The sequence below is a fragment of the Hemicordylus capensis genome, chromosome 3 (genome assembly GCF_027244095.1).
Source record: "Hemicordylus capensis ecotype Gifberg chromosome 3, rHemCap1.1.pri, whole genome shotgun sequence".
Taxonomy (NCBI): Eukaryota; Metazoa; Chordata; class Lepidosauria; order Squamata; family Cordylidae; genus Hemicordylus; species Hemicordylus capensis.
Window position 1 is genome coordinate 134,906,312 of NC_069659.1, and position 26,431 is coordinate 134,932,742.

The 26,431-nt window shown below is 43.6% G+C and overlaps 1 protein-coding gene across 3 annotated transcripts; it reads right to left on the reverse strand.

Annotated features, from left to right (window-relative positions):
* Positions 1-4,650: 4,650 nt before the first annotated feature.
* Positions 4,651-15,438, reverse strand: MFSD9 (major facilitator superfamily domain containing 9). Of its 3 annotated transcripts, XM_053308044.1 has the most exons (7): positions 15,167-15,438; positions 14,265-14,296; positions 12,114-12,201; positions 11,202-11,245; positions 9,971-10,100; positions 9,267-9,476; positions 4,651-7,585 (listed from the first exon to the last, which is right to left on the reverse strand). In XM_053308044.1, the coding sequence occupies exons 3-7, from the start codon at positions 12,181-12,183 to the stop codon at positions 6,798-6,800; spliced, it is 1,242 nt and encodes a 413-aa protein (XP_053164019.1). In that variant the 5' UTR covers positions 12,184-12,201; positions 14,265-14,296; positions 15,167-15,438; the 3' UTR covers positions 4,651-6,797. The 3 variants fall into 3 exon arrangements, with proteins under 3 accessions (XP_053164019.1, XP_053164017.1, XP_053164020.1); XM_053308042.1 differs by lacking the exon at positions 14,265-14,296; XM_053308045.1 differs by lacking the exons at positions 14,265-14,296; positions 15,167-15,438 and adding an exon at positions 14,461-15,150.
* Between the last annotated feature and the right edge of the window lie 10,993 nt (positions 15,439-26,431).

Below are 26,431 nucleotides of genomic sequence, written 5' to 3' on the forward strand. Positions count from 1 at the left end.
TTTGCTGTGTCCAAATGGAAATAATATATATGACATTATAATGAGAGATTGCACTAATGTTTGGAAGGGGGCGTGATGAACCCAAGTCATACATTTATTTATTATTTATTTGTCAAATTTGTACACCACCCCAAACCTTATTGTCTGGGCTGTTAACCACAATATAAAACAAGTGAAAAACAAACACAAAAATCTTAAAACAATTAAGGCAATTTAATTAATTAATTTATTGTTAAATGTATATATCGCCTTTCATTAAAAACAATCCCAATCTAAAAATCAAGAACAACCTAAAATTTAAAAAGCTAGAAAAGCTTGGGTGAAGAGGTGGGTTTTCAAGTGCTTTTTAAAAATTGTCAGAGATGGGGAGGATCATATTTCAGTAGAGAGTGCATTCCACAGTCTCTGGGCAGCAACTGAGAAGGCCCGTCCCTGTGTGGCTGCCAGCCAAGCTGGTGGCAACAGAAGATGGAGCTTTCCAAATGACCTCAATGGGCAGTGGGGGTCATAATGAAGAAGACATTCTCTTAAACATCCAGGGCCTAAGCCATGTAGGGCTTTATAGGTTATAACCAGCACTTTGTATTTTGCCCGAAAACCTTTTGGCAGCCAGTGAAACTCTATCAACAACGGGGTGATGCAGTCTCTCTGAGATGATCCAGAAACCAACCTGGCTGCTGCATTCTGTACCAACTGGAGTTTTCGGACAACATACAAAGGCAGCCCCACATGGAGCACATTACAGAAGTCAAGTCTGGAGGTTACCAACATATGTACTACAGTTTTGAGGTTGTTCATCTCAAGAAACAGGCACAGCTAGCATATCTGCCAAAGCTGAGAGAAAGCACCTCTGGCCACCGCCTCAACCTGGGATACCAGGGAGAGGTGTGGATCCAGAAGCACTGCTAGAATGCATACTTGTTCCTTTTGGGGAAGTGTGACTGTCAAGAACAGGCAGATCAGTATAGTCTCTAGAGTTCTGACCCCGCACAATAAGTACCTCTGGATTCAGTCTCAGTTTATTCTCCCCCATCCAGCCCATTACTGCTTCCCGGCAAGCATTTAGGGAGGATATGCCCTCTCCTGATGATGTTGACATGGAGAAGTAGATCTGGGTGTCATCAGCTTACTGATAACATTCCGCACCAAATCCTCTGATGATCTCTACCAGCGGTTTCATGTAGATGTTAAAAAGCACTGGAGACAGTATGGAGCCTTGAGGGATGCCACACATGAACTCAGATTTCAAAGAGCAACAGTCTCCAATTGACACCATCTGGAACCTGTCTGAGAGATAGGAGTGGAACCACTGTAAGACAGTGAGGCTATTCACATGATTGTGAATCGTGCTAGCCCGATTTCCTACAACCATGTGAACCACCGGTCTCGGCTACGAGCCTGGTGGCTCTTGAGCGGGTAACCCACTCAAGTAGTCTGCCCCTTAAGCGAGCACTCCACAAACCCAGTTTGGGGGATCGTGAGTAGCCACGGTGCGGCTCCACACCACGGCTACTCACAAAGAGACCCCGGGCAGGAGGCTGAAAAGCAGCCTCCCAGCTCGTGAGTCTCCCCAGTATGCTCATGCAGGGCATACTGGAGCTTCCGGGGGCCACGCAGCCCCTGAACTCCCCAGCCGGCTCCATCATGGAGCCGGCAGTCATGTGGGCATCCGATCCAGCCGCCCAGGGCACCTGCCCTGCTTGTCTGCGGGGAAAGCGGGCTTAGCCCGCTCTCCCTGCAAAACCAGCAAAAGCAGGTCTCACTGATCATGAGACCCGCCTCAGTGCCTCTCACCCTCAACTCAGATGTTTCAGAAGGATACTATGGTCGATAGGTCTAATAATTGTCTCCTTAAGACAAGGAGGCATTCTGCCTTCCCTCAGAGAAGCATTTATGATCTCTGCCTCCTACAACAGCCTCCCGATTAGATAGGACAAGCCATGTCAGACAAGGGTCAAGAGAACAAGTGGTAGGCCTTATCGCTCCAAGCAGCTTCCACATCCCCAGTAGTCACAAACTGAAACCGATCCAGCCAAACCATATATGAGGAGTTGCTGGACACCTCAATATTTGTGGAGTCTCCATTTAAGTCGGCTCGAATGAGAAATTTTGTCCGCAAATAACTCATTAAAAACATCACTGCGAGTAATGAATGGCTCCAAATTCCGATTCAAGGAAAGGGGGCAGATACTAGTCCCCTCACAACCCTGAACAACTCAACTAGACATGAACTCTCAGATGCAATACAGGCAGAAAAGAACCACTTCTTTGCCTCATGTATTGCCTGAGCATAGATCTTTAAATGTGCTCTATGTCATAATCTGTTGGATTCGAGTCGAGTCTTTCTCCACTTGCGCTCCAGTCACCTACCTTGCTGCTTCTACCCCCGTAGATCTCCATATAGCAAGGGGCCAATTTCAAAGCAGGCTGGAGGGGACGCTTAGGGGTAATCGTGTCTACTGCCCTAGTGAGCTTGTTGTTCCAATTCTCCATCAGGGCATCAACAGAATCACCGGCAGAGCCAACAGTAAATTCCTCCAAGGCTTTTTGGAATCCTATTGGATCCAATAACCTCTTTGGGTGGACCATTCTAATAGGCCCCTCACTCCTGCGGAGGGGTGTATGCATTTTTTCAACTGATCCCAGTGCTGCCTCTGCCATAGCTCTAACCCCAGCCCTTAACCGGGGTTAGAGGGCATGAGCGCACCCTCGATCCCAGGGCTGGAGTCAATATGTGTGTAGCCCAAGCATACCAGAATTGGGTGCCTAGAGAGCCACTTCGATCCTCTAAAGCAGCAATTTTCAAACTTTTCTTATGATCCAGCTGAAGGCAATTACCCAAAAGAATAATTGTCTCGTGAGCTTTCATAAGGTCTCCATACAGCAATCCATGCTAGTTAAATTATTTAACATTTAACTGACATGTTACACAAAGGTGTTACTTATAAAATGCTTTAAATAACATGTAAGAGATGATCAGGCTGAGTTTCACTTACCTAATGTGGCAGGTCATAAACATTTAGCCAGAGATCTGGTGTCTAATATCCCATGACCCAGTATCAGATCGTGGCCCATATTTTGAAAACTACCCTAAAGGACATGGCCAGTCACAGTTTGCTTTTAAAAAGGCTTAAACTTTCAAATAGTTAAGGACTATGGCTACCTGGCCTGATCCACCCACAATTAGGATGGTTTTCCTTTTGCTTATTGTTCTATTCCTATTTTAAATTTGTCTGTATACTGATTTTCCCTTCAATAAATCCAACTGGACTGCTTGAAGACTGGCTCCACACTTCACCCTGCTGGGCTCATGCCTAAAGGTTTTAGGGAGCTGCTTTAGTCCCAAGGAGTTCCTGGATAGTGATTTTTTTGCGAGGTTTACAAGAGAGTTCCTCACTCCCTGCTCAAAAATATAACGGTGGCAGCTGATTTGGGTAGAGGGAGGTTTTGGAGTGTTTTGAGGGCAGCTAAACTTATCTTGGGACCCTAGATCTCCCTAGGTTAGAAACAATATCCTTAGTTCAGCAAATCAACCATGCCCAAATCATGCCTGCCTCGCCTCATTCCCAGCTTCCTGCCACCTTTCCCCCCAAAACCTACCTTTCCAAATAAGAGGGGGGATTTGCTTGAAGTATTCTCAGAAACAAAAACTTGAGATTGGAGACTTCTTTGAGTTTGAAGAGATCAGGGCCATTCAAACATTCTGCTCTTGCTTCTAAAACTTACCCTGAGAAAGGGAGGAGGGGAAAGCTGATGGGGAGGACTTTAGCAGCAGCAAAGGTCTACCTTTAAAAATTGGATGTTTGTATTTACTATGTATAACTGTTACCAAGTCTAGGAAACAAAATTCCTACCACTTCTGCTTAGTGAAGAAACCTGGGAAACATTGGCAATGCTATTTCCCAGGCTCAAATGGGGCAGTGTATACTCCCAATGGGCTAGTTTGGATGATATTTTGCCAACTGGCCCTACCCTATGTGATAAGAATGTGTGAACGACCTTTTCACCTCCTTGTGCTCCCCCACCCCCAATCACATGAAGGACAGGACATCCAAATCAAGTCTCCCATGAAAGGGAAAGACATCCTGGCACATAAATGGCAGATAAAAGTTTTGGGTAGGAACCTACACCATATGTAGCAAAGCAACAAATAGTATCATTTCTTGCAGCTGGAAGCATAATGCCTAAAGGTATAAATGGGCAGGATCACATGAGCAGAGCATACTTTTGGTTGTTAACACTCACTTGGGAGTCTGACACTAGCATCATCTGCTGACTTCATGTGTGTGTCACTGGCAGCTGATTTGTGACATTTGTGGATTTCTATATGTTCTGTTTTAAACTGTTGTGTAGCCTGCTTGGAATGCAATGGCTCAAAGGTTTTGCAGTAGAAATATGTAGCTTTTGTAGCTATATACTGCTTTTGAAATAAGCATGTTGGCATCTTACTTAAGTGTATGAGTCAATGACACCCCAGCATACTTTTTGGTTTGTTTAAAAAACAGTGGTTTCCAGTTGCAAGTATAGCACAAGGTCTTTTCCAGGTTTTGAAATGTAAAGTGTACCATTCATATTCTGGCTGAAACCATGAACTGACACAGTGGATGTCCTTTCCCCCTTTTACTTCCTATTAAAAACACAGCAGAGCAATTTTAAGAGAAGTAACTTTATAAAGAACAAATCAAAGTTATTTCAAACGTCTTCAAAAACAAAACACAATGCATCCCTGAGAGGACATATGTTACAGGCCTCCTTTGTCCCAAATACTCCACAGATAAATAAAGAAAAAAACCTCCATTTTTTATTCTGCTACATTAGACAACGTATATTTTCGGGATTTGTAAAGTTTATAAAGAACTGTAGTTTCAGTGTCTTGGGTTGTGAGCAAGTGAACGAGGCATCTGGTTTTATAACTGCCAAGCTCTGCATATTCACTTGGGAAGAAGTAGTATGGAGTTCTGTAGGATTTACTTGCAAAACAAAAACAAACAAAACACACGTGCATAAGGTCAGGCTGTACCTACCTTGCACTCTGATTTTAACCATGGAAAACAAGACCTAACTATATTTTTGCACAATATATATGGAACTGAACTCTGACAGGCCCCTTTTCTTGGGGAAAAAAGACACTGGGAGGGGGAAATGTGGAGGAGAATGACTGGGGACAAGGTTTAACCATTGCTTCTTTGCTCCAATGCACTCCCAAGTTCCAACAAGTTTGCAATGCAAAACACATGGCCAGAATTCCACAGGGGGGGAAGCATATTCCATCCAGAGCACAGAAGCAATGGGCAAGAAAAACAATGAGCGTCTTCTCCAAATCATCCCCCCCAAAGTGACTTTTCCTGAAGGAAAAAATGCAATCTGTGTTTAGGCCCAAAGCCTGATCTAAGTCAAGGGTGCTTACTTGGAAGTAAAGGTGCTTAGACTTGCAGCCTCCACTCAGACCGGTTATAGGACTCTTCAGTCACTTATTTCTGTCTTGTGTGTTTGGTGAATACATTCATTTTACACAAGGTTCATTTTCTTTGTATTTACAGCCTGCACAACTTGTGACCCTCACCAAATTTAGTGTTTTTGTGCTTGCCTCAAACTGTAAAGGTAGCAGGGCTGTTATGTACTTATAGGCTATAACAATAGGCTGTTGTGTCATTGTGTTGAGCTTTGTAGGTTATATTCAGGTCTGCTAGTGCTTTTTTTTTTTAAACTAAACAGCAAACTTTAATGAAATTTCACTGCATTCCAGTAGCCATTCATTAAACATGTTTTTATTTCAAGCAGCTGATCTTTGGTATGAGTGAAATGGAGGGGATGCCCAGCATTGGGACATATCTGTGCATACACTTTTATTTATTTATTTAATGGATGAGAGTAGAGTTCATTTGTTTTGTTTTGTAAGAAGTGGCACAGCCCAAACCTTCCAAATTCTTCTGTTGCAAAGGACAGTTCTCCCAGCCTCCTCTGACAGGTACAAAGGATACCTGCTTGAGGACAGAACTTGTGCACACCATCAGAGAGAGAGAGAGAAATATCTTGGCCAGAACTTCATATAGCTATTGAAAAAGAGAAGTTCAACTTTTAAACACTCACCATGGGCTTCTTGGCTCTTGCTTTGTAAATGCCTGAGCAGCAATACCATTACAAGTTTCAAGCACATTCAGACTTAAGTGTTTTTCCTCCAGTGCTGCAATGATTCTAAAGCAAGGATCTAAAGCTGCTAGCAAGAACACACAGATGTGGGCTGCATTATAACCAGAGACTCATCCCACTTTCAGAACTGCAACACTGTAAGAGCCTTGTCTTTTCTGGGATCTGCCTATCTCCTTTCAGAGAACTGTCTCACATTTTGAGATCCAACTGGACCACCAACCTATCATTCTCCAGTATATCAGATGCTTTATCAGATACTGTAAACCACTGCAATGACATGCAGTCATTTGAAGTACCAGATATGTGGAGACAATCTAATCCGATTATCACACTTGCTTTTCAAGTATTTCCATCTCCTCGTTTCACATTATTTGAACAGATGTAATGCTGAAGCTGTGTTTTTGCACTACAATCTGCTATGTCACCTTCCACCAGTTGCGATTTAACACTGTTTAGTGGACAGGCCTACGAAAAAACCTGGAAGATGCATCCAGCCTCTTGTTCTTTGACTGTGTACCATTAGTTTCCAACACTTCCTATAACTCAAGCACAGTTTGCTCAAACACTTACCATTCTTGATACAAAACCCTAAATTTCTCTCCGTTGTTCTGTCTTTAATTTTAAGTAACAGTGTTCCAAACAGCCCACTATGTGCTTTTCAATTTGGGGCTGCTGCCACCACAGTATCGTGATTGATTGAAGATCATGATCAGAACAGCCGCAAATCCCAACAGAACTCCAAGACTGGGGGGCCCACAAGGGCTAAATTCCTGGGCAATACCTGAGAGAAGAGGGGCAACTATGCGACCCACAGCTGACACAGACTGACCAACACCAATGAGCATGCCACTGGCCTGGTTCCCACCCAAGGTGAGCTCAAGGTCTGTAATACAAGTACGTCCTACAGTGGTTGAAAATGCTAGAAGCGTGGAAGATAAGATCACAGTCCACATACTTACTGATAAAGAGTACAGCAAAAGGAACACACAGGTGACGAGAGTGGATCGTAGTAAAATGGCATAGGTATTATGGTGATAGAGTCTTGTGATTGGTCCAAGCAGAAAGCCAGCAGCTACTCCAAGGGTGCTGCTGTAGCTTATGAGGTAGCCAGTAAGTCTGGGTTTCACTCCAAATCTCTCTTCAAGAGCCAAGACAAAATTGCTATGGTACAGCATCACTGCCACAGACATCAGTAGTCGCACCAGAAAAATATCCCAGATGTCAGAACTAGCAACTCCACTGAGCCTTTTCAGCACAGATATAGCTTGAGTCCAACAGGGTCTAGGAGTACTGCACTTTATAGCTCCATGAGATGCTGATTCAATTTGCAGGTTGTGTTTTGCTTCTGATGAGAGACTGTCTTTTGTTTTGCTACCAGTGATACATTCCTTTCCATGGGTCTTTTCTTCATACCATAGCAGCATCCAGCAAAGGCCTACAAAAGAAATGGAGACAAATAGTTACAGACTGTACCCACACTTCGTGTTTTCTGGAAATAAGGTGGTGAATATATGATACTCCAGTAGTGCTCAAGTCTCTGGCAATGGTCCATTTTTCATCCATTTTTCAGGCTACCAGATCATTTTAACTGGAGATATCAGGGATTGACCCTGGAAGCTTCTGTTTATTGGGCATGTGCTTTACCCACTGAACTGTGGCCTCTGTTCATCATGCCTGCAAGACCTACACTGTCACACAGTGCAATGCACAACTACTTTGCAGAGCCCCAGTATATTCATGTTGGTAAAGAGAAAACTGTTGCAGGGATGGGGACTTCGAACCACAAAATGACAAAGAATTCCCATAAGAAAGCTGCTCCCCACCCCTTTCATTGTGTTAGCAGGGATAAGGGATAAGTTGAGGGTGGAGTTGTGGGCCCAGCCCAAAAGACGGGCATGTGGGCTGCCATTTTAGTCACCCAGAACATGACACAAGTGGACCAATCACATGCAAGGAGTGGCTGCATAAGCAGTTGGCTCCGTTGCTCTGTCTTTCAGTTGCTCTATGGGCTGGCACCCTCCTGCCTGCCCCTGGACTCAGTGAGGGATATTCCAGTCGCCATCGGGTCTCAAGTGATTGGCTACTGTTGGGGCCTTTTTTGCCTATTTTTCACTGATTTCGTTAAGGCAGTCTCTGGGGTTAATTGGTCACTTTGTGGATAAGAGCGGGTCAGGGTAGGTTAATTAACATTGGTGTTGGGCTGGAGGGCCGTTATGGTGAGTGGGAATAAGGAGGCAGGCTTGGTGATCTCGCGACTCTCAGGCTGGATCTGCTCTCACTCGGATGCATGCCAGTGAATGCCGCTCAGTGTCTTGCGACCTGGGTTGATGTGGACTGGCATGCATCCCCTCGACAGGGATAACCTCGTGGTAGATAAGACGTTCTGACTGGGTACTGAGCCAAATCAAAGCCTGGTCCTTCGCCCTCCTGTGGACATACCTCCTATGATACTGATCTACATTAGGGGATACCCACACTTTAGTTAAGATTCCTTGTTGCAGGTTTTGTAAATTTTCAATAAAGTGGCCCTAGTTTTTTCCAGCTACGCGAGTCCTGTCGTTATTTGGGCCTGGAATAGCAGCATGGTCACATTCTCAATTTGTTTTTGTACAGGCATTTGTGCAGCTGAAAGCCAGTAATGGTCTTGTATTTTTTTAAACAAGTAAAAAGGAAGCAGCTGGGTTGAGAGAGAAATCAAAAGTGGGTTGTTCAAACGACACTCTCCATAGTGGATGGTCATGCAACACCTTGCAGCATCAGACACTGGCTCACATATCAGTGCTTAGTAATGCCTCTGTCTGCCTAGTGCTTCCATCTGCCTAGTAATGTTGTGCAACAACAGCTGTGCACAGTTAAACAAGAACTGTGCAATAGCCCTATTCTTAGAGGGAAATGACACATTGCAGAACCACCTAGAGCCGCCACCAACACCAAACCTATGTGGCGGCTTCAAGGACAGGCTTCTCATCAGCCTGTATCTGACATGCAGTCAGCCTAAAAGTCTGTGCTTGACAGGAAACTTTATACTTTTGACGAAAGAGGTACAAGAGTAACAAATGACCACCACCACCACCACCTCTAAAAGGCAGTGAGGTACAAAATATCTAGCAACATACCAGCATTCAGGATGAAGATGGAAGCACAGATGAAGGCTGTCAGGTAAAGGCCACCCTCGAGCTCAGTGAGATAGCCTCCAACCATGGGTCCCAGGATGAAACCAACACTTGAGGCTGCATTGAAATGTCCGATCACTAGAAGGCGCTCCCTCTCAGAAACCAAGTCCGAAATGAGAACTTTAGAAACAGAGTGTGTGTGTTTGAAAATTCCTAATAGTAAAGAAGAAAAGGTATTTAAGGAAGTATGATATGAATGGTTATGGTTCTTAAATTGTCAAATTTATATGAGAGAGCAAATGCAAAAGAGAAGCAGTACACACACTGTTAATTTTAAGAATGTAACATATGTGCTTGTGAACTTTTAACTTTCACCTCCCCATTTTTGTGTGCAACAAGTATAAAACTCAAATTCCAGGAAGCTGAAAAAGACTGTCCTGTAATAAACAGCCCTATGGAGTATTTCTCCAAATCCACTGAATCACTTGTAAGAACAGTCAAGCACTTTTAATTCCCCTCAACTTCAATGGAAGAAATACAGAAAATGGAATACACACACAGGAAAAATACGCATTTGGAAAACGCTATTTAGTGCTTAACTTTTAATACTTTAATAAACTGTTTCTCTGAACCAGTAAAAATTAAATTTTCATTATGGGACTAAAGATGAAATGAATTAAGGTCTAAATATTGAAGCAGCTACTTACCCACAATGGTCCGGGAAACAGCAAATAAAAACACATTGGTGGACATGCCAAGAACAAGATAACCCAATGCACTAAAGAGAATGCAGGTAAGTAGACAGTAACGACTTCCTACTACATCACTCCAAGAACCCTGGATAAGATAAAAGAAATGCTTTCAGATTACTACCATTTACACAGTTTGCATATTTAATTCCATTATGAGGAATTTCAAATGAAATACTAGTGTTTAGTATACTAATTACTAAATATATCGTGATCATTAACTTCCCTAACTAGTATTTGCCAATTATCTCAGTTACCAGATTAAAAGTATAGCTACATATCATAAATAGTTTATTTAGGTAGCTGCATAAATTGTGAGCTAATGTACCTCGGAAAAAGAAAGACGCTTAAATCAATGTGGCAGAATAATGGAGAACCTTGAGAAGGTGTTTATATATGGGAGAAGATATACGGGCATATAGTGATGCAGAAGGAACTGGACACAAGTGTAGTTACAATAGTTAAAAGTGGTTTCTCTTGTCTGGTTAAATAGGCAGATTTAGGCAGATTTTGGTATATTGCTGGAAAGTTATTGGTGTCTGAGATGTGGAAATGGGGAAAAAGGGACACACTTTTGCTTATAGGCTGAGTGTGCAAGAAAGTTAATTAAATCCCTGCTACTGTTTAGAACTGATAATGTCCAAGTTTAAGGAAGTAAATGGCATTTACTTGATAATTAGATAATTCCCTATATTTGCAACAACAAATCTAGTAATAGAACAGACAGCTTTGTAATCAGATTTATGTATGTGAACAACAGTTACTGCTTAATTACTCTCTCCAAGCGCTAAAAATACATGAAGCTGAAAGAGCCATCTGTAATGCATGGCAAGCTGCTTTTGAAACTGAAGGAGTTTCAATCAACTGTTTCTGATGTGGGAGGGTGTCTCTTGTTCAAAGGAAAAAATAATAATGATGTTCTCTCAGGCTTGCCTAGCTTTTTAGATGCCAGTTCGCTTCTCCAGTCATCGCACTTCCACACTGCACTGTTCATTTGACCTGTCCTCATATCCCCATAGCACATTTCAGTTTGACTAGTGCTTGACTTGCATGCCTTCTTTCAAGTACCCTCACAGTAGCCTTTGGAGGTAGATTAGGTCAAGAGACCGTGACTCACTCAAGACTACTAAGCCACATGGCTGAGCAAGCATTTGAACCTTCAATTCCAGTGTTTAAAAGGAACACTTACCACTAAAGTACTCGAAAAGAGCTGCAGCACACCATATAAAGATCCTGGAAGTGGGGAAAAAAAGAAGCATAACACTCAAATATAATCAATCTTGTTTGGCCAATTAAAAGGGAATCTTGCAGTGTATAATAATGGGAAAACAAATATGTCCCAGTTCAAGCTTCAACAGTGGTCTTTGGTTCACAGTCTATTCTGAATTCAAGCCAGAATCATCCACAATAATTTCCCCTATTTAGCAATTCTGTAAAACTGATGGAAGTAGTAGTTAGGGGTGTGCACGGAACCGCCACACTGTGGTCCGGCACTGGGGTGGGGGGTCACTTTAAGAGCGGCGGGAGGGTTTATTTACCCCTCCCGCCGCTTTCCCGCTTGGCACCATAAGTAGTAGTGTAATTGGGGCGGCAGGATCCCTCACTGCCGCCCCTTCCCTGCTGTGACTCTGCAAAGCTCCCAATAATGCTGTGTGTGCGCGCAAAGCATTATTGGGAGCTTTGCAGAGCCGCAGCGGGGAAGGGGCGGCAGGGAGGGATCCTGCCACCCCAATTACACTACTACTTATGGTGCCAAGCGGGAAAGCGGTGGGAGGGGTAAGTAAACCCTCCCACCGCTCTTAAAGTGACCCCCCACCCCAATCCAGACCACCCAGGTCCGGACCGGTCCGGTCCCATCCCTAGTAGTAGTCTTCATTCACTGGGGAACCCCAGCAATATTCAAGGGCTTCTCAGTAGACAAGTGGATGTGGAGAGGATGTATGTGATACATGGGCAACCTCTGCCAAGTTAAATAGCAAGTAGTGTATTGATACCAAGAGCTTTTGAATGTGACATCCTGCTGGTACAGAATGGTTGCAAGTCTGTCACTGGAAAGGAAGGCCCTTCCCAAGATGCTTGCATGACAGAATGATGTGCTCACCTAGCACTCCCGCAACCGTTGGGCTTGCTCCTATAGACTTGATATGAAGGCTTAATAAAGGGACAATCATGCTGACACCAAAGAAATCCTGGCAACAAGATAACACAGATATTCAGTCACGTACACATGTTGACAAAGACCTTTAGGATATATTTTAAGTATATTATGATTTAGTTCACTATCATGTTCACAATAATGCTAGAAAACTAGCAATAATGCTAGTTGTGAAAAACTTTCAATGCATAATCACAACTTGTGTTTTGCTTCATGCTCTATTATAGTTTTCAGCAGAAAGGATGTTTCTGTTGAAATAATACGAGGCCAATGTGAGTACAATTGCTTATTAAAAGGTCCATTTAAGAGAAAGCCCTTGTCTGCATCTCTGAGGGACACATGCTGAATTCAGGACTTGTGGAAGGTGCTAGGATAAGATAATATATAGCACTCAGCAGTGGCTTTCAGAGTGAGACTGTGCAATACAGGCACTCTCTCACTTTCACTTCTGTGCCTTAAACACTTATTTGTTTTTACATGATTCATAAAGGAAACAAGGGTGAGTTAAAAAATCCCACATGCAAACAATACACGACAGCTGAAGAAAGATTATAGGTTATTCGTCAGACTATTCAGAGAAAGCATGCAACGCCTCATGTTAAGTTAGGAAACTGCAAGACAATTAGGAACATCAAGCCAGGATGATTTCTGACATTGGCTTATGTGGGGAATAGTGGGGTCTTTGCGTGAGAAAAGGAAAGGAAACCAGTGTTTGATGAATACATCAAAGTCTGTGAGTCCATTAAGTAGCATTGCCAATGGAAAATAAAACCCCCACTAAGCTTCTAGCTGGCTGTTTTAGTAGTGTAGGTTCTAAAGGAAAAAAAGCTACTAATTTTCAGAAAAGCTCCTTGCTCTGAGGTTATCCTGCCTTAGGCAACACTGCAAATTTGTAGTTGCATGTCTTTCTCCATAGACAGAAACAGATGCAAATGTACTGGTTCCAATAAGCTGAAGCACAGGTAAAATATGAGGCAGGCTAAAATGCAGATCTTACGTGAAACAAAAGAGCACTGCCTGGCACCTAAGTATGTGCAAAGGGGGCAAAGATTTCCTCAGGAATGCAAAGGAAACTACTGCATTCATATTCATAATACTGCATGTATATTATCCCTTGTACCCACCCAAAATTAATCTCCATTTTTCCTAACTCTACAGCAACCCTATTCACAAGTAACCCTATGCATGCACACCCAGTACTTCTGGCCATGTCTGGTCGAAGAGGGGGAAGGGGAGTCAGGGAGGTACATTGCTGCCCCGAAGGCTTTTCTGGAAAACAAGTGCCGGGGGGGGGAGGGATAAGTGCACCCTCCCCCGCCCTTGAAGTGGCACCCCCCCCACCCAGTTCTGTGCACATCTCTATTGCATACCCCCACTTTAGGCAAGCAATATTGTCCACAGACTGCTTCTACTGCTGGATTCTTTGGAGCGTGAGACTAGAAAGTTACTGCATTTGCACAACACAGGCATTTCCCACCATGCCTTCATGCATAGTAGGTCAGAGAGATCTCTAAGCTGAACTCTTCTCCCCAAAGTGTTGGTGCTCCACACAGATCATTTTTGTGCGTCTATGGGACTGCAAATAGGTAACTCCACCCAACATACTTGCCTCTGCAGCAGTGAAATCACTGAGGCTTTTTTCACAGTGAACACAGCAATAACATATAAAAATGTTATTTTGGTCAGTTAAGACCAAAAGATGATGAGTAAGAAACTGAGATATTTAAACAGCAGAGGAAGAAAATAACTGAGGAGAATATGGAGGAATATAGTTTTTGCAGATATAAATCTTGGGGATGGAATAAATTTGGGACAGATTAATTGAAACAGAAATTGAGGGAATTTGGAAGGAGAATACATTAGTTTAAGGCAAAGTTTGAGGAGTGATGTTTGGGGCTCAGAACCTGCCTCTCCCTTGCAGTCAGGTCTTGGGCAAATTAATAGTCCAGCACTTGGTTTCAAACTGTAGCTAGCCAAATGCTTCTAGGAAGCTTACAAGCAGGACAGGGCAGCAATAATGTTATTTTGCTGCTTAGCCCCAACATTTGGTATTCAGATGTATACTTTGAACACAGAGGTTTCATTTTGTGAACTTACCTGAAGGGTGGGCTTCTATGGGCAGAGCTAGACTGGAGCAAGTAAGAATAGTTTTAGCTGGAGGTAGAGGAAGGAAACTATAGAAGGGGCAGTGCACAGACCGCTCTCCCCGTCACACACACTTTTTGAACGCAATAGTCAGCCTTAACTCAATGGGTGTCTCTGGTCCGGTTACTTATCTCCCAATCTAACCTACCTCACAGGACTATTGTGACAGACATAGCCATGCACACCTCTCTGGTTTCCTTGGAGGAAGAGCACAATAAACGAACAAACAAACTAAATAATGATGCAGAAATCTTTTGATCCAATTATCCTATAAGATATTCCCGAATGCACGAGGAGAGAGGCTCCTCATCTCGGAATAGCAGCATACTCCGCAGCGGGAGGCGGATATTTGAAAAGGCTTCCATCATCGTGTCAGAGGAAAGGATTTCATTTCTTCTTCTCGTCTGGCGCAGTAAAGAGCAAAGAGGCTCGCGTGTGAGTGCTAAGAGTCGTGTCATCATCACTGGCCGAGAGCCCTCCCCTGTCCCCGGGCTCCATTCGTCCCAAGACTCAAGCGGGACTTCAAGCGCCCTGGGGAGGAGGGTCAAGCAAGAGCGCCGGGGGCCTCTGAGGACCCACAGCCCGACATCCCCTTGACACCAGCACAAGGCAGGGCGATGGGTCAGATGCAGGGCGGGGGGGGGGGGGACGCAGATACAAGAGGACTTCCAGGAAGCGCGTTGGAGAGCCGGCGGCCCGGCACTTTCCTTCTCGAGAAACGCAGTAGAAGCAGCGCCACCTTGGGGGGCGCCGAGTCCGGGTGCTGCATCTGCCCAGCCTGCCCTCCTCCTCCTCCGTCAGCCAGCATTCCCCCTGCCATTCATCCCGCCGCCGCCGCCCCTCGCCAAGCTCACCAGGAAGCCCACCGCGTACAGACACTGCACGAACCCGACAGGCCGTCGAGCCCCGCCGCTGGGCGACGGCGCCTCGGGCCTTTCCATTGCGGGGGGAGGAGGAGGCGGCGGCGGACGCCGCTGCGGGACCCTGCCGGGTCGCCCATTCTCCATACGAGGCTGAGGGGAGGGAGGGAGAGCAGCAGGAAGCGGGGGAAAGCGGCGACCTCTACACGGAGCAAAGGAGGCTTCGCGCCGGTGAGAGGCAGCAGCCCCGCCCCTAAGAGGCGGGGCCAGGAGCAAAGAGCAACGTTGGACGCGTGCGCAGACAGTGGAGGAAATGGTCATGTGTTGTTCGAAGCAGGGACGGGGGCGTGGAGACGCTGTGAAAACGTGGTTTCGACTCCACTCGTGGGTTGTTTTTTTTTTTAATGCTGTGGGGGGTGCTCCCAAAGTTTTGCTGTATACCTCTAGAAATTCTGAAATAATTACTTACATTTGTTATCTGGTTCAAAATATGAACCGCTTAAGGCAATGTATAGTGTTTCTTTTTCTTTTTTCTTTTTAACATAGTAATGTTAAATGTTAATGTTAAATTAACATAGTAATGTTAAAGGATGTGGTAACAGCCAGCAACCAGGATGGCTTTAAGAGGGGTTTGGACAACTTCATGGAGGAGAGGTCTATCAATGGCTACCAGTCGGAGGGCTGTGGGCCACCTCCAGCCTCAAAGGCAGGATGCATCTGAGTACCTGTTGCAGGGGATTAACAACAGGAGAGAGGGCATGCCCTCAACTCCTGCCTGTGGCTTCCAGCAGCATCTGGTGGGCCACTGTGCAAAACAGGATGCTGGACTAGATGGGCCTTGGGCCTGATCCAGCAGGGCTGTTTTTAAAGTATTATGAGTGGTCCCACAAATTAGCCAAATTGCAGCCACCACCTAGTTTGAAAGGTAAGAATTGAGTAGAAGATGAGAGGAGAAATTCATATTTCTGTGTCCATACTTGTCTAATTCATGAACTTAATGGTTTTATTCATTTGAAAAGTTATTTGAAGGTTGAATGCTTCCTTGCTATCTCATCTAATGCAGGAGTTTACCCCCCTGCCCCCTTTTTAATGGCAAATACCACTTGTCAAAAATGTGATCATATTGGTCTCATTTTCAAGTATGGTCCATTCAACCATACCAGCTTCCATTTCTTCAAAGACTTTAGCAGTGTGCCTTCTATTTCTGTATCTGAATGCCAGAAATTCCTATTGCATCTTTTTCTCTATCAGTCCTAGTCAATAATTGGTTTGTAGACTCTCCCATCTGGTGTTAACCAGAAGTTTTCCCCAAGCTCAAGCCATTTTCTGATTCTTTGAATGTTGCACCATCCTGCTTTAAAGGCTTGTTTATGAAATGAATAGTCTGTGCTGCCCATCTAATTGGAACATGGAGTCTTATGCTAAAATTAAGCCCTTATGTTGCATAAGTAAAATCATACCCTGTATGACCATAATCTCTAGTCTTAGAGAAACAGCTATTTATTCTCCTAAGATAATGTCTTACAAGATTCAGATTTTGATAAATGGAGAAATTACTCAACCAAGTTTATCTCTCATGAAAAATTACCTAGATTAGGACTTCCACCAGGGTTTGATTACAGCTATCTTTCCATCAGTTTTAATTAATGTTTTGGGTTTTGTTTTTTTAGTAGAATGAGGAATCCAAAGATTAATAATGGGTATGAAGCATGCATATTTTAATTGGATAATGCCTTAGTAGTTAAGCATTTCCAAAATGCAGGCATTCCATAAAGATGGCACCAGCACAGAAATGGCCCTATCTCAAAAAGCTAGCTATATATAGTTTTAGTTAGTTTAGGTAGTGCACGGACTACCTAGCTATATATAGTTTTAGTTAGTTTAGATGTGCACGGACCACGGAGGCGTGTCGCTTTAAGGGCGGGGGGTTGTGCTTACCCCTCCCGCCACTCCCCCCCCCCCAGCACTCCAGTTTTTAGCCAGATCTTTGGGGCGGCAGCGTTCCTCCCTGCTGCCCCTGCCCCCTTGTTTACTGCTAACAGCGGCTGTGCATGCGCCTGCCGCCACGCGCGCCACACATGTCACTGTGGCCACACATGTGCCTGCCGCCTGTGCATGTCACTGCGCGTGCGCCGTGCACGTCACTGTGATGTGTGTGGGACACAGGCCCTGGCAGCAGTAAACAAGGGGGCAGGGGCAGCAGGGAGGAACGCTACCGCCCTGAAGATTTGGCTAAAAACTGGAGCGCTGGAGGGGGGAAAGCGGCAGGAGGGGTAAGTACAACCCCCCCGCCCTTAAAACGACATCCCCCTGGCGTCAGATCGCCAGACCGGCCACATGCGAACCGGTTCGCAGGTCTTTTACATGGCCTGTGGACCGGTTCGTGCACATCCCAGAGCCAGCGTGGTGTAGTGGTTAGAGTGCTGGACTAGGACCGGGGAGACCCGAGTTCAAATCCCCATTCAGCCATGAAACTAGCTGGGCGACTCTGGGCCAGTCACTTCTCTCTCAGCCTAACCTACTTCACAGGGTTGTTGTGAAAGAAACTCAAGGATGTAGTACACTGCTCTGGGCTCCTTGGAAGAAGAGCGGGATATAAATGTAAAATAATAATAATAATAATAATAATAATAATAATAATCCCTAGTTTAAGGCAGAAGCACCTGGAATAGAACCTCTGAAATTGTAATGAGTGGTTTATTCATTCTATCTACCATTCATTCTACCTATTTGTGTTTCTCTATCACTTGTAGGGATGTGCAAATAGATTCAGGAACAAATCGATTTGTACCCCAATCTAGCTGATTTGGGTGATTTGGAGACAAATCATCTCTGTGGTCCATTGGCTAGATTCAGGTACAAATCGAATCGCGCCTGATTCGATTAAAACTGTTTTGAGATTTGGATATCTCCCTCCTATTAATTCCCCCAAATTCCCAGCTTTCATTAGGAAAAAAAAAGCTAAGCTCCAGCCCTTGTAGAAGTGGAGTTGTGGAGCAAAATGTGTGCTTACTATTTTTCAAGTGTTTGGATTCTTTGGTGTATAATAACTTCCCTTCAATAAATCCCTATGAGGATTCATTACACACCTTCATTTCTTCTATTCATTTTGACTGTCTTTTGGACAGTGCCAACTATCAACTGCCAGGTGCCAAATACACCCCCCTCCCACCTGCAAGGCAGTGGGGTACTACTCAGTTTATGTTCCAGGAATTTTTTCAAGTGTTTTATGCTCTTTGGTGTCTAAAACTTTCCTCATTATGAATCCCTATGAGGATTCATTACACACCAAAGAGTCTAAACACCCCCAAAATTCCTAAAATATAAACTGAGTACGCAGTGGCTTGCAGTTTTGGGGGTAGTTGGAACATGTGATGCCACTAATTCCCCACCTCCACCTGCAATGCAGTGGGGTCAAAATGAACAGAAGAATTTAAACACTTCAAAAATTCCTAAAAAATAAACTGAATATTTCTGTGGGGGTGGGGGGATGTAGTTGACACATGGCAGTTGACATTTGGCACTGTCCAATGGCAGTCAAAATGGACAATTAAAATGAACAGAAGAAATGAAGGCGTATAATGAATCATCATAGGGATTTATTATGAGGAAAAGTTATTATACACCAAAAAATCTGAGCTCTTGAAAAATAATGATTGCACATTTTGCTCCATAACTCCACTTCTACAAGGGCTGGCGATCTGGGGATCCATGTTAGGGTTAGGATAGGGCGAATTCAAATCCCCATTTCCATGTGTTAAGTGGTCCGAATCTATCCAAATTAAATAGAATCAAATACAAATTGAATCTGGGGTGATTTGGGAGGTTGATTTGGACACAAAACAAATTGGGGGTGATTAGATTTGGCACAAGTCAAATCAAAAAATCAATTTGTGCACATCCCTAATCACTTGTTTATCAGCCTCATATTTCCTGTTCTCCTTATTCCAAGGCACAAACTAGTCATGCATTGAGGATTAAAGACAGAAAGGCCATTTTCAGACAGCAATAAATTGCAATGTGAGAAGCTTGCTGACAAGTTTTAAGCAAGAGCTTACTCACCCTCCACACACTCTTGCAGGCTTCCATCCTCTTTCCCAGCTGGCTCTCTAGCTGTGTTAAGATGCCGAACAGAGACCTCACATGATTTTCATAGCTCCACCTGCTGGCCTGATGACTGAATTCCTTTTGCCTTCAGTGTTAATAGATCTGCTCCAGAGTGCTTTGCTGGACACTAGTCTCCAACTAAGATTAGTTACAATGACTCCTCATTTAGTGTACTTTGTACCAAGACCCCAGGCTGCTTACAATAAAATCTCAGTAAAAACATAAAATAGCACACAATACACAGCAGGGGGCAGCTCTTTGGCTGAAAGCCTGAATAAAGAGGGCAGTCTTCACTTTCCTCTAAAGGGCTGGGAGAGAGGCAGCCATGCAGATCCCAGCTGAATGCAAGCTCCATGGCCTGCGGGCAATAACTGAGAAAGCCCTGTTCCATGTGCTCAACAAACAGCTCCCAGCAGGTGTTGGCACGTGGAGCAGAGCCCTTCCAGCTGATTTAGTCAGGTGGGTAGATTCAGCTGGAAGCAGGTGTTGGGGCACATGTACCCCAACCTTAGACTCAGAGGTACCAACCCAGAAGTATGTGGAATTCAGGCCTGTGTCTGGTTCCATTTTATTAAGACAGGAATTAATGCCTGGACTCAGGGTGAATTGACACCCAGATCTGCCAGGGTAATGCTTGGTAAATGATTTGTAAAGGCAGGGGTAATCTAGCATTGTTTATCAGTGTTTGTGGAACTCACAAGAGACACAATGGGTCAGTCTTAATTACCAGTCTCACACTGCTGAAATTAACCTGCTGTCCAGTAATCCCCTTACCTCACTGACAGGATGCTTCTGCCTTAGTCAAATGTGTTGATTAACTTGCCTCGCACATGTACCCCTTTTGATGTTACTTTAAATATTCTTTTGTTATAATTAATTTAATTTAATTGCTGTCTCACACAAATAGAACTAACTCTTTCACTAACTCCTGACTTAACATTCTTGGGACAAGGCAGGAGAAGATGTAGATTTGTTTTGGGGAATGACAATAGAACAATACTCTGCTAACAGGAGAGACCCTGTTTACCCTGGACTGACCAAATATCCTGAGCTAATTTTGGTAATTAAAAGACAATAGAGGATAGCAGGAATAGACGCCTTTTGTGATCCAGAAGACTCAAATAAACATCAAAGGATGGAACCACTATAAGGAGTCGTCTCTGGACATGGCAGATGGGCAGTCTTGTGCCTACAAGCAATCTTGTGCCTACAAGCAAGATCTGCTCATGAGCAATCCAAGGGTTTGCTGCCCAAGCTGCGGGGCTAGAGGCAGGAACTCTTTCCATGGGAGAAGGGACTGTTTGTGACTTCTGCTGCAAAGTGAGAAGTCAAGACTTCCCCAGCCATGGTGCTCTGACACTCAGCCGTGCTCTGAGCAAACTGCATGCTTGATCTAAAAGCTCCCGTCTCCAGCCAAAAGCTTCTCTCCTTCAGCTGAAAGCTCCACCGTTCTCAAGCCTCTGATCCGGGTAATATGCTGCCTCCACAAGCCTTGGATCCCTCCATCCTTCCCCCTTCTTCTCCTTTCCCCTCGTCCCTCTACTAATCCCTGATCTCCCCAAACCATGCCAGCCCTCAGCCTTCCTTACCTCCCCCCACCCTTTTCCATCTATATCTGAATTTTATTAGGCTCTAGGAAGATTTAATACACACACACATATGTTAGTTAGGAACACTGGGTGAATATTGTTGCTGGCTAGGGTTGAAATACTGTTAGTAATATTGATATAATGTTTTGCTTTCTGCTCAGCTAGATTGATGTTGTTATTCCTTTATACTCAATAAAGCCCATTGAATCATTTAGGATTGGTTTGATCTCCTTTCTTCCTTGTACCCAGATCCTACATGGTCACTATATAAAAAAACTTGGTCACTTGGTGACACTTATGAGACAGGCCTAATTTTGTATGCTAGCTAATGAGCATATTTAGTATACAAATCAGGCCTGGACCACAACACAGGCAGTCCCTAAGGTATCTGGGACCCAAGCCATTCAGGGCTGTAAAAGTAAAAATGAGTACCTTGAATTATACCTGGAACCAGATTAGCAGCCAGTGCAGTTCCTTCAAGACTGGAGTAATGTGCACACTGCAAGCAGTCTCAGAAGTCAATTTGTAGTTTCCAAATACCTTTAAAGGCATAGAATTGCTTGTAGAGTGCATTTGCAATAATCCAAACACAATGTGACTGAGGCATGGGTGATGAAGGCCAGATCAGCCTTCTCAAGGAAAAGTGCACCAGCTGAAGTTGAATCAGTCAAAGTTGAGCAAAGACACTCTTGGCCACCACTGCCACCTGATTTTCTAAGAGCAGCACTGGATCTTGGAGAGCCTCCAGGCTGTTATGTCATGCAGGGCAGGGTGGTGCTGGTCTATCAGCAAGGACTCGCCAAAGGAGTGAGGCATCAATCAAGGTCACCAAGGCAAAGTCAGAAAGCCAAGGGGTCAGGTCTGCATAGGAGTAAGGTGAAGCAGGTCCAGGAACAAGCCAAGGTCAGAAAGCCAGGTCAACAGGGGAAGCAAGATAAAGCACAAGGAGCAGGCTGAAAGCTTGGCAACAATGTTGATTCAGCAAGGTTCTTATAAGAAAATAATGGCATACCAGGACAAAGGCCCCATAAATGCCATCTACTGGAGAATTTTTAAACGTCTCTACAGTCTTTCAAAAATACATGAGTCTGAGAAATCTCCAGATATATTGTAGGAATAGCCCATAGGTCACAATCCTTAAACAGTTCCTGTAGTGATAAAATAGAGGGGCCAATGGAATGGATAAGAGAAAAACTCCAATTCATTACAATACTGGACATAATCCCAGACAACATCCCCACATGAGCAGGGACCAATCCAAATTTAATACTACAACCCCTAGAATGTAGAATGCTTCTCAGTTTCCAAATCTCATTTACCACTGGTGTTCTGCCCTCAAAACCACCAGCTTGAATAGACTGTAGATAGAACTGCTAAAGAATCAGATAAAATTGGAAATTTCCCATGACACATGTCCTGTATCCATTCTATGGCCAAATACATGGCTACCGACATGATACTAATTCCATTAGATAGCCTAAAACCCCTCAATCCCCAAGCTAGGCACTACAAATGCTGCAGAAACCTTTTACTGGGGTATCTTACAAAATTCTAAATCTAACCAAAACCTCCAAAGATTCCTCAGAAAAATGCCTCCGATTCTTGTAGCTAAACGCATCTTCACCAGGCAAAGACTACTTACCTTTACCCACAACTTTCTGTACCATCCAACAAAAAAATACATTAAGATCATTTTCCAATCTAGGATCTGCTTCTCTAACCCCTCCCCCCCATTCAAATCTATAAAATCATCCCAATATCTTCTAAAATCTGCAGACCAGTTATCCATACTAACTTGTTGAAAGACTGTCAATTTCTCAGCTTTCTCCTCATTTTAAATTGCAACAGGCTCATTTCTGGATCCCAAGGCAGGGATATTCTATGCATTATTTGCATTCCATTCATCTTCTTTATCTGTTTGAAAACTAAATAAACTGAAATATCAGCAGATAATCTCCCACAATAATTCTTCCAGCTTTCCCCCTCTTGACATTCTTAATAGTCATTTTCGCCATAGCCCTGAAACGTTTATATGCCAGTAGGTCTACCCAGATAAAGTCATTCTTGCTCTCCTGAAGGCCTGATTCCTTGCCTTGGTTGCCATATTACACACTTCTGACCACCAAGGGACAGAATGCCTTGGTCTTACCCCAGTTTTGGATTTCGGGATTGCTAAAGTAGCTGCCCTCCAAATCCCATGTTAATGTATCAGAAAACTATTCAACCAATTCTGGTTCCTGTACAAAACTTTAAATCCTCCTGGATTCAAGCTGGAATAACTCCCAATTCCCTTTCGAATAAATCCATCTTGAAACACCCCAATTCAAAACATCACGTCTCCCTCAATGAAAGAAGAGTGAGAAAGTGGTCACACCCCATACTCAAATCCAATAAAACCTCCCATTCACATTTACCTGCGATAAATCCTGAAACAATGCCCAAATCCAAAGTGGACATTGACCCAGTAAAAGTACAATAACCTGACCCTGAAAACCCTTAACAAGTCCAGGTTTCTTTTAACCAAAGGGCAACATGGATTATGTGTTAACAATTTGAAGCATCCCCAAAGAATTCATCAGGGAGATCTCAGCTGCTAAGACCTCAATATCCTCAGTTATGACAACAACTTCTACAAAATTCAAACCTTCCAAAATAAAAACAGCAACCCCTCCCTTCCTATCCTTCTTCAATAAAACATATCCTGGCAACCTAAATACTAAGTCAGTGGTCAACCAAGTCTCCTGGATACAGATTATGGCAGGTGGATCTATGGCCATAGATAAAATATATTTTAGCTCCTGGCCATGTGCAGTCAAACTGTGCGCATGCCAATGGTGAACAACTAAGGCCTTTTTATTGGGCCTCAAGATGACCTAAAATTTCACAAGTTAACAAACTTGACTTAAGCTGTTACTGAGCCCATCCCCAAATACCTTTCTGCTTAAAGTCTCCACAAACAATAACCAGACCATAAAGATTGCCATAATTTTTATGGCAGTCTTTTCAGAACAAGACTCAGTTTTGGCAGTACAATTTATCACCTCTACCATAAGAGCAGAAATCTTTTCTTAGGGACCTTAGCAAGGTCAGGTAGGGGCCCGCCCCCTTCCCTCTCCACAGTATCTTTTTTTTTAACCTTATACTTTTTATTCAATTTTCACAACACAAAAGGACAAACACAAATGATACAAACACTCACAAACACACACAATAAAGACTTCCATCTCATCTTTGGAACAAGTGTTGTTAACAATGACCGGATCTTGCCTATAGATTAGACATTCTCTCCCCAGTAATTCATATAGAAAACAACTTTGGTGTGTTTTTGAAACATTTGTAGTTGGCCCTCAAAAGCCTGACAAAAATCCATTTTGTGATGTATTTTTAAATAGTCAAGAAGAGGGTCCCATTCTTTTTTAAATTCTTCAAATTTATTTCTTAGTAGTGATGTTAATTTCGCCATTTCTGCCAATTCTAGTACTTTAAGAATCCAATCCTCTTTAGACGGGCATTGACTGTCTTTCCATTTGCACGCAAATGTCAGTCTTGCTGCCGCTGTTAAGTACATGAAGAGGGTCCAATATTTCCTCGGGAGAGCATTGTTATCAATACCTAATAGTATTGATTCTGGACTCTTGGGAAAAGTCATTTTGGATATTTTTTTAAGCTCGTTATATATTAAGTCCCAATAACCTCTCGATTTATTGCATGTCCACCATAGATGTATATAGGAACCCTCTTCTTTCTTATATTTCTAACATTTATTTGACATATTCTTATAGATTACGGCCAGCTTTTTGGGCGTAAGATGCCATCTGTACAACATTTTCAAAATATTTTCCTTTAGATTAGAGCAAGCAGTAAATTTTATATCTTTTATCCAAAGTTTTCCCCATTTTTCCAAGTCAATGTTATAACCAAGGTCCTGGGCCCATTTAATCATTGAGGTTTTTACTACCTCCGTTCTTGTGTCTTCCAATAGTAACAGGCCATACAACCTCTCCACAGTATCTTGAGGGGGAAGAACCATCCCTCCCTGCTGCTTCCCCTCTCTATAACCTTTCACCGCCATCGAATACGAGATTCCCTGTTCCACTCACACAGCTTGTATGTTCCAGGCCTGATTTTCATAACAACCACAATTACAGCATTTTGGAGCTTGAGTGCTATCACATTGATCTAAAGGATGAGCACCCCCGCACTTGCCACAATGGGTCTGAACCTGACATATTGCAGCAATATGTCCAAACAACTGACACTTGTAGCAACTTAGAGGAGATGAAATAAAAGGACTTGATACCCAAGTTTAGGGAGCTCCTGTCCCTTAAATAAAGCACACACAGTAAAGGACTTTCCATCTCTTCTAAACGATAAATGTTTAAAGTCATATACAAGGTCTTCCCCCAGATGTTTCAATATCTTCATCTGACATAATAGAGCCCCCATAATAATTCCTCATAGATACCTGGAAGCACAGAATAAATCTAGAAATAATAATCTTCCTTAAAGAGGACAATCATAGAAGTTTATCCAAACGTTCCCAATGCACGCATACTAAGAAGTCTCCATCTTGAAAGCATTTTGCCCGCACAATATATCCTAAAGTCTTCAGCCATTCTGCCAGCTTAATTGGGCTATTATCTCCAGCTGTGATCTCTTTATTGGTTGCCCTTACAATAGCCAAAAGGGCCGGGTCGCTCCCACCATGTACTCCAAAACCACCCAATTGCATTCCCAAAGGGTTAGCACACTTTTTGAACTGTCCTTCACCCGGAGGCAAGTCTCCCCCAGTCTCCTCAATTGGATGCCACCCCTTTCCTCTCCCTAAACCCCCAGAACCATCCCCCTGAACTTCCATTCCTTCATCCTCCCACTCACCCAGAGGGAGAACAACCTCCAGCCCTCCACAACTGTAGCAACCCCCCCCCCCAAAAAAAAACCTCCTCTCTGTTGCCCTGTGCCTGGAAAGCCTGTGACCTCTTCTCCAGGTCCAGAAGGTGGGTGTGGTGGTTCTTGTAAAGGCTTATTGGCGTAATGACCTGATAAGAGCCATAATTGCCAAGATATTATAAACAGTCCAATAGGAGCAGCCAAAGTCTCATATAAACATGAATCCTGGAAGAAATCACCAATCAGATCTTAAGGTCCTGAACCTCCCTAGCACCAAAGGCCATCCGGGTCTCCAAATCCCAAGAACCCAACAATTGCAGAACCTAAAAAACTTAACATGTTCCTCACAATATCTTCCACATTCCCATAAAATATGGCCAGCTGTTTCCGGAAGGCCACACACAGAGCATAACCCACCATCCACCTTATCAAGCAAATATAACTTCTCACATAAACCACAATGCCCAGAAAATATTGCAGAAATCTGTGGAAAATACCCAAATAGTTCATTTCTATGAGATTTGGGAAAATGTCATGAAAGAAATGTCCTGTACAATCCATATCCCACTTCTGTTGCCATTCTTCTTTCAATCTCACATACTGACTTTTTACCTCAGACCGAGATAGCAGAAAGTCAAGATCAGACTCATTATTGAGGTCCCAAATTTAACTG

What these genes read in the sequence shown, in the direction of transcription:
- MFSD9 (XM_053308042.1), bottom strand. Translation starts at nt 15,319, where the DNA reads ATGGAGAATGGGCGACCCGGCAGGGTCCCGCAGCGGCGTCCGCCGCCG. An exon ending in TGTACGCGGTGGGCTTCCTG is followed by an intron (nt 12,202 to 15,166) that starts GTGAGCTTGGCG and finishes TCTTGTTGCCAG; the next exon opens with GATTTCTTTGGTGTCAGCAT. An exon ending in TCTTTTCGAGTACTTTAGTG is followed by an intron (nt 10,101 to 11,201) that starts GTAAGTGTTCCT and finishes TATCTTATCCAG; the next exon opens with GGTTCTTGGAGTGATGTAGT.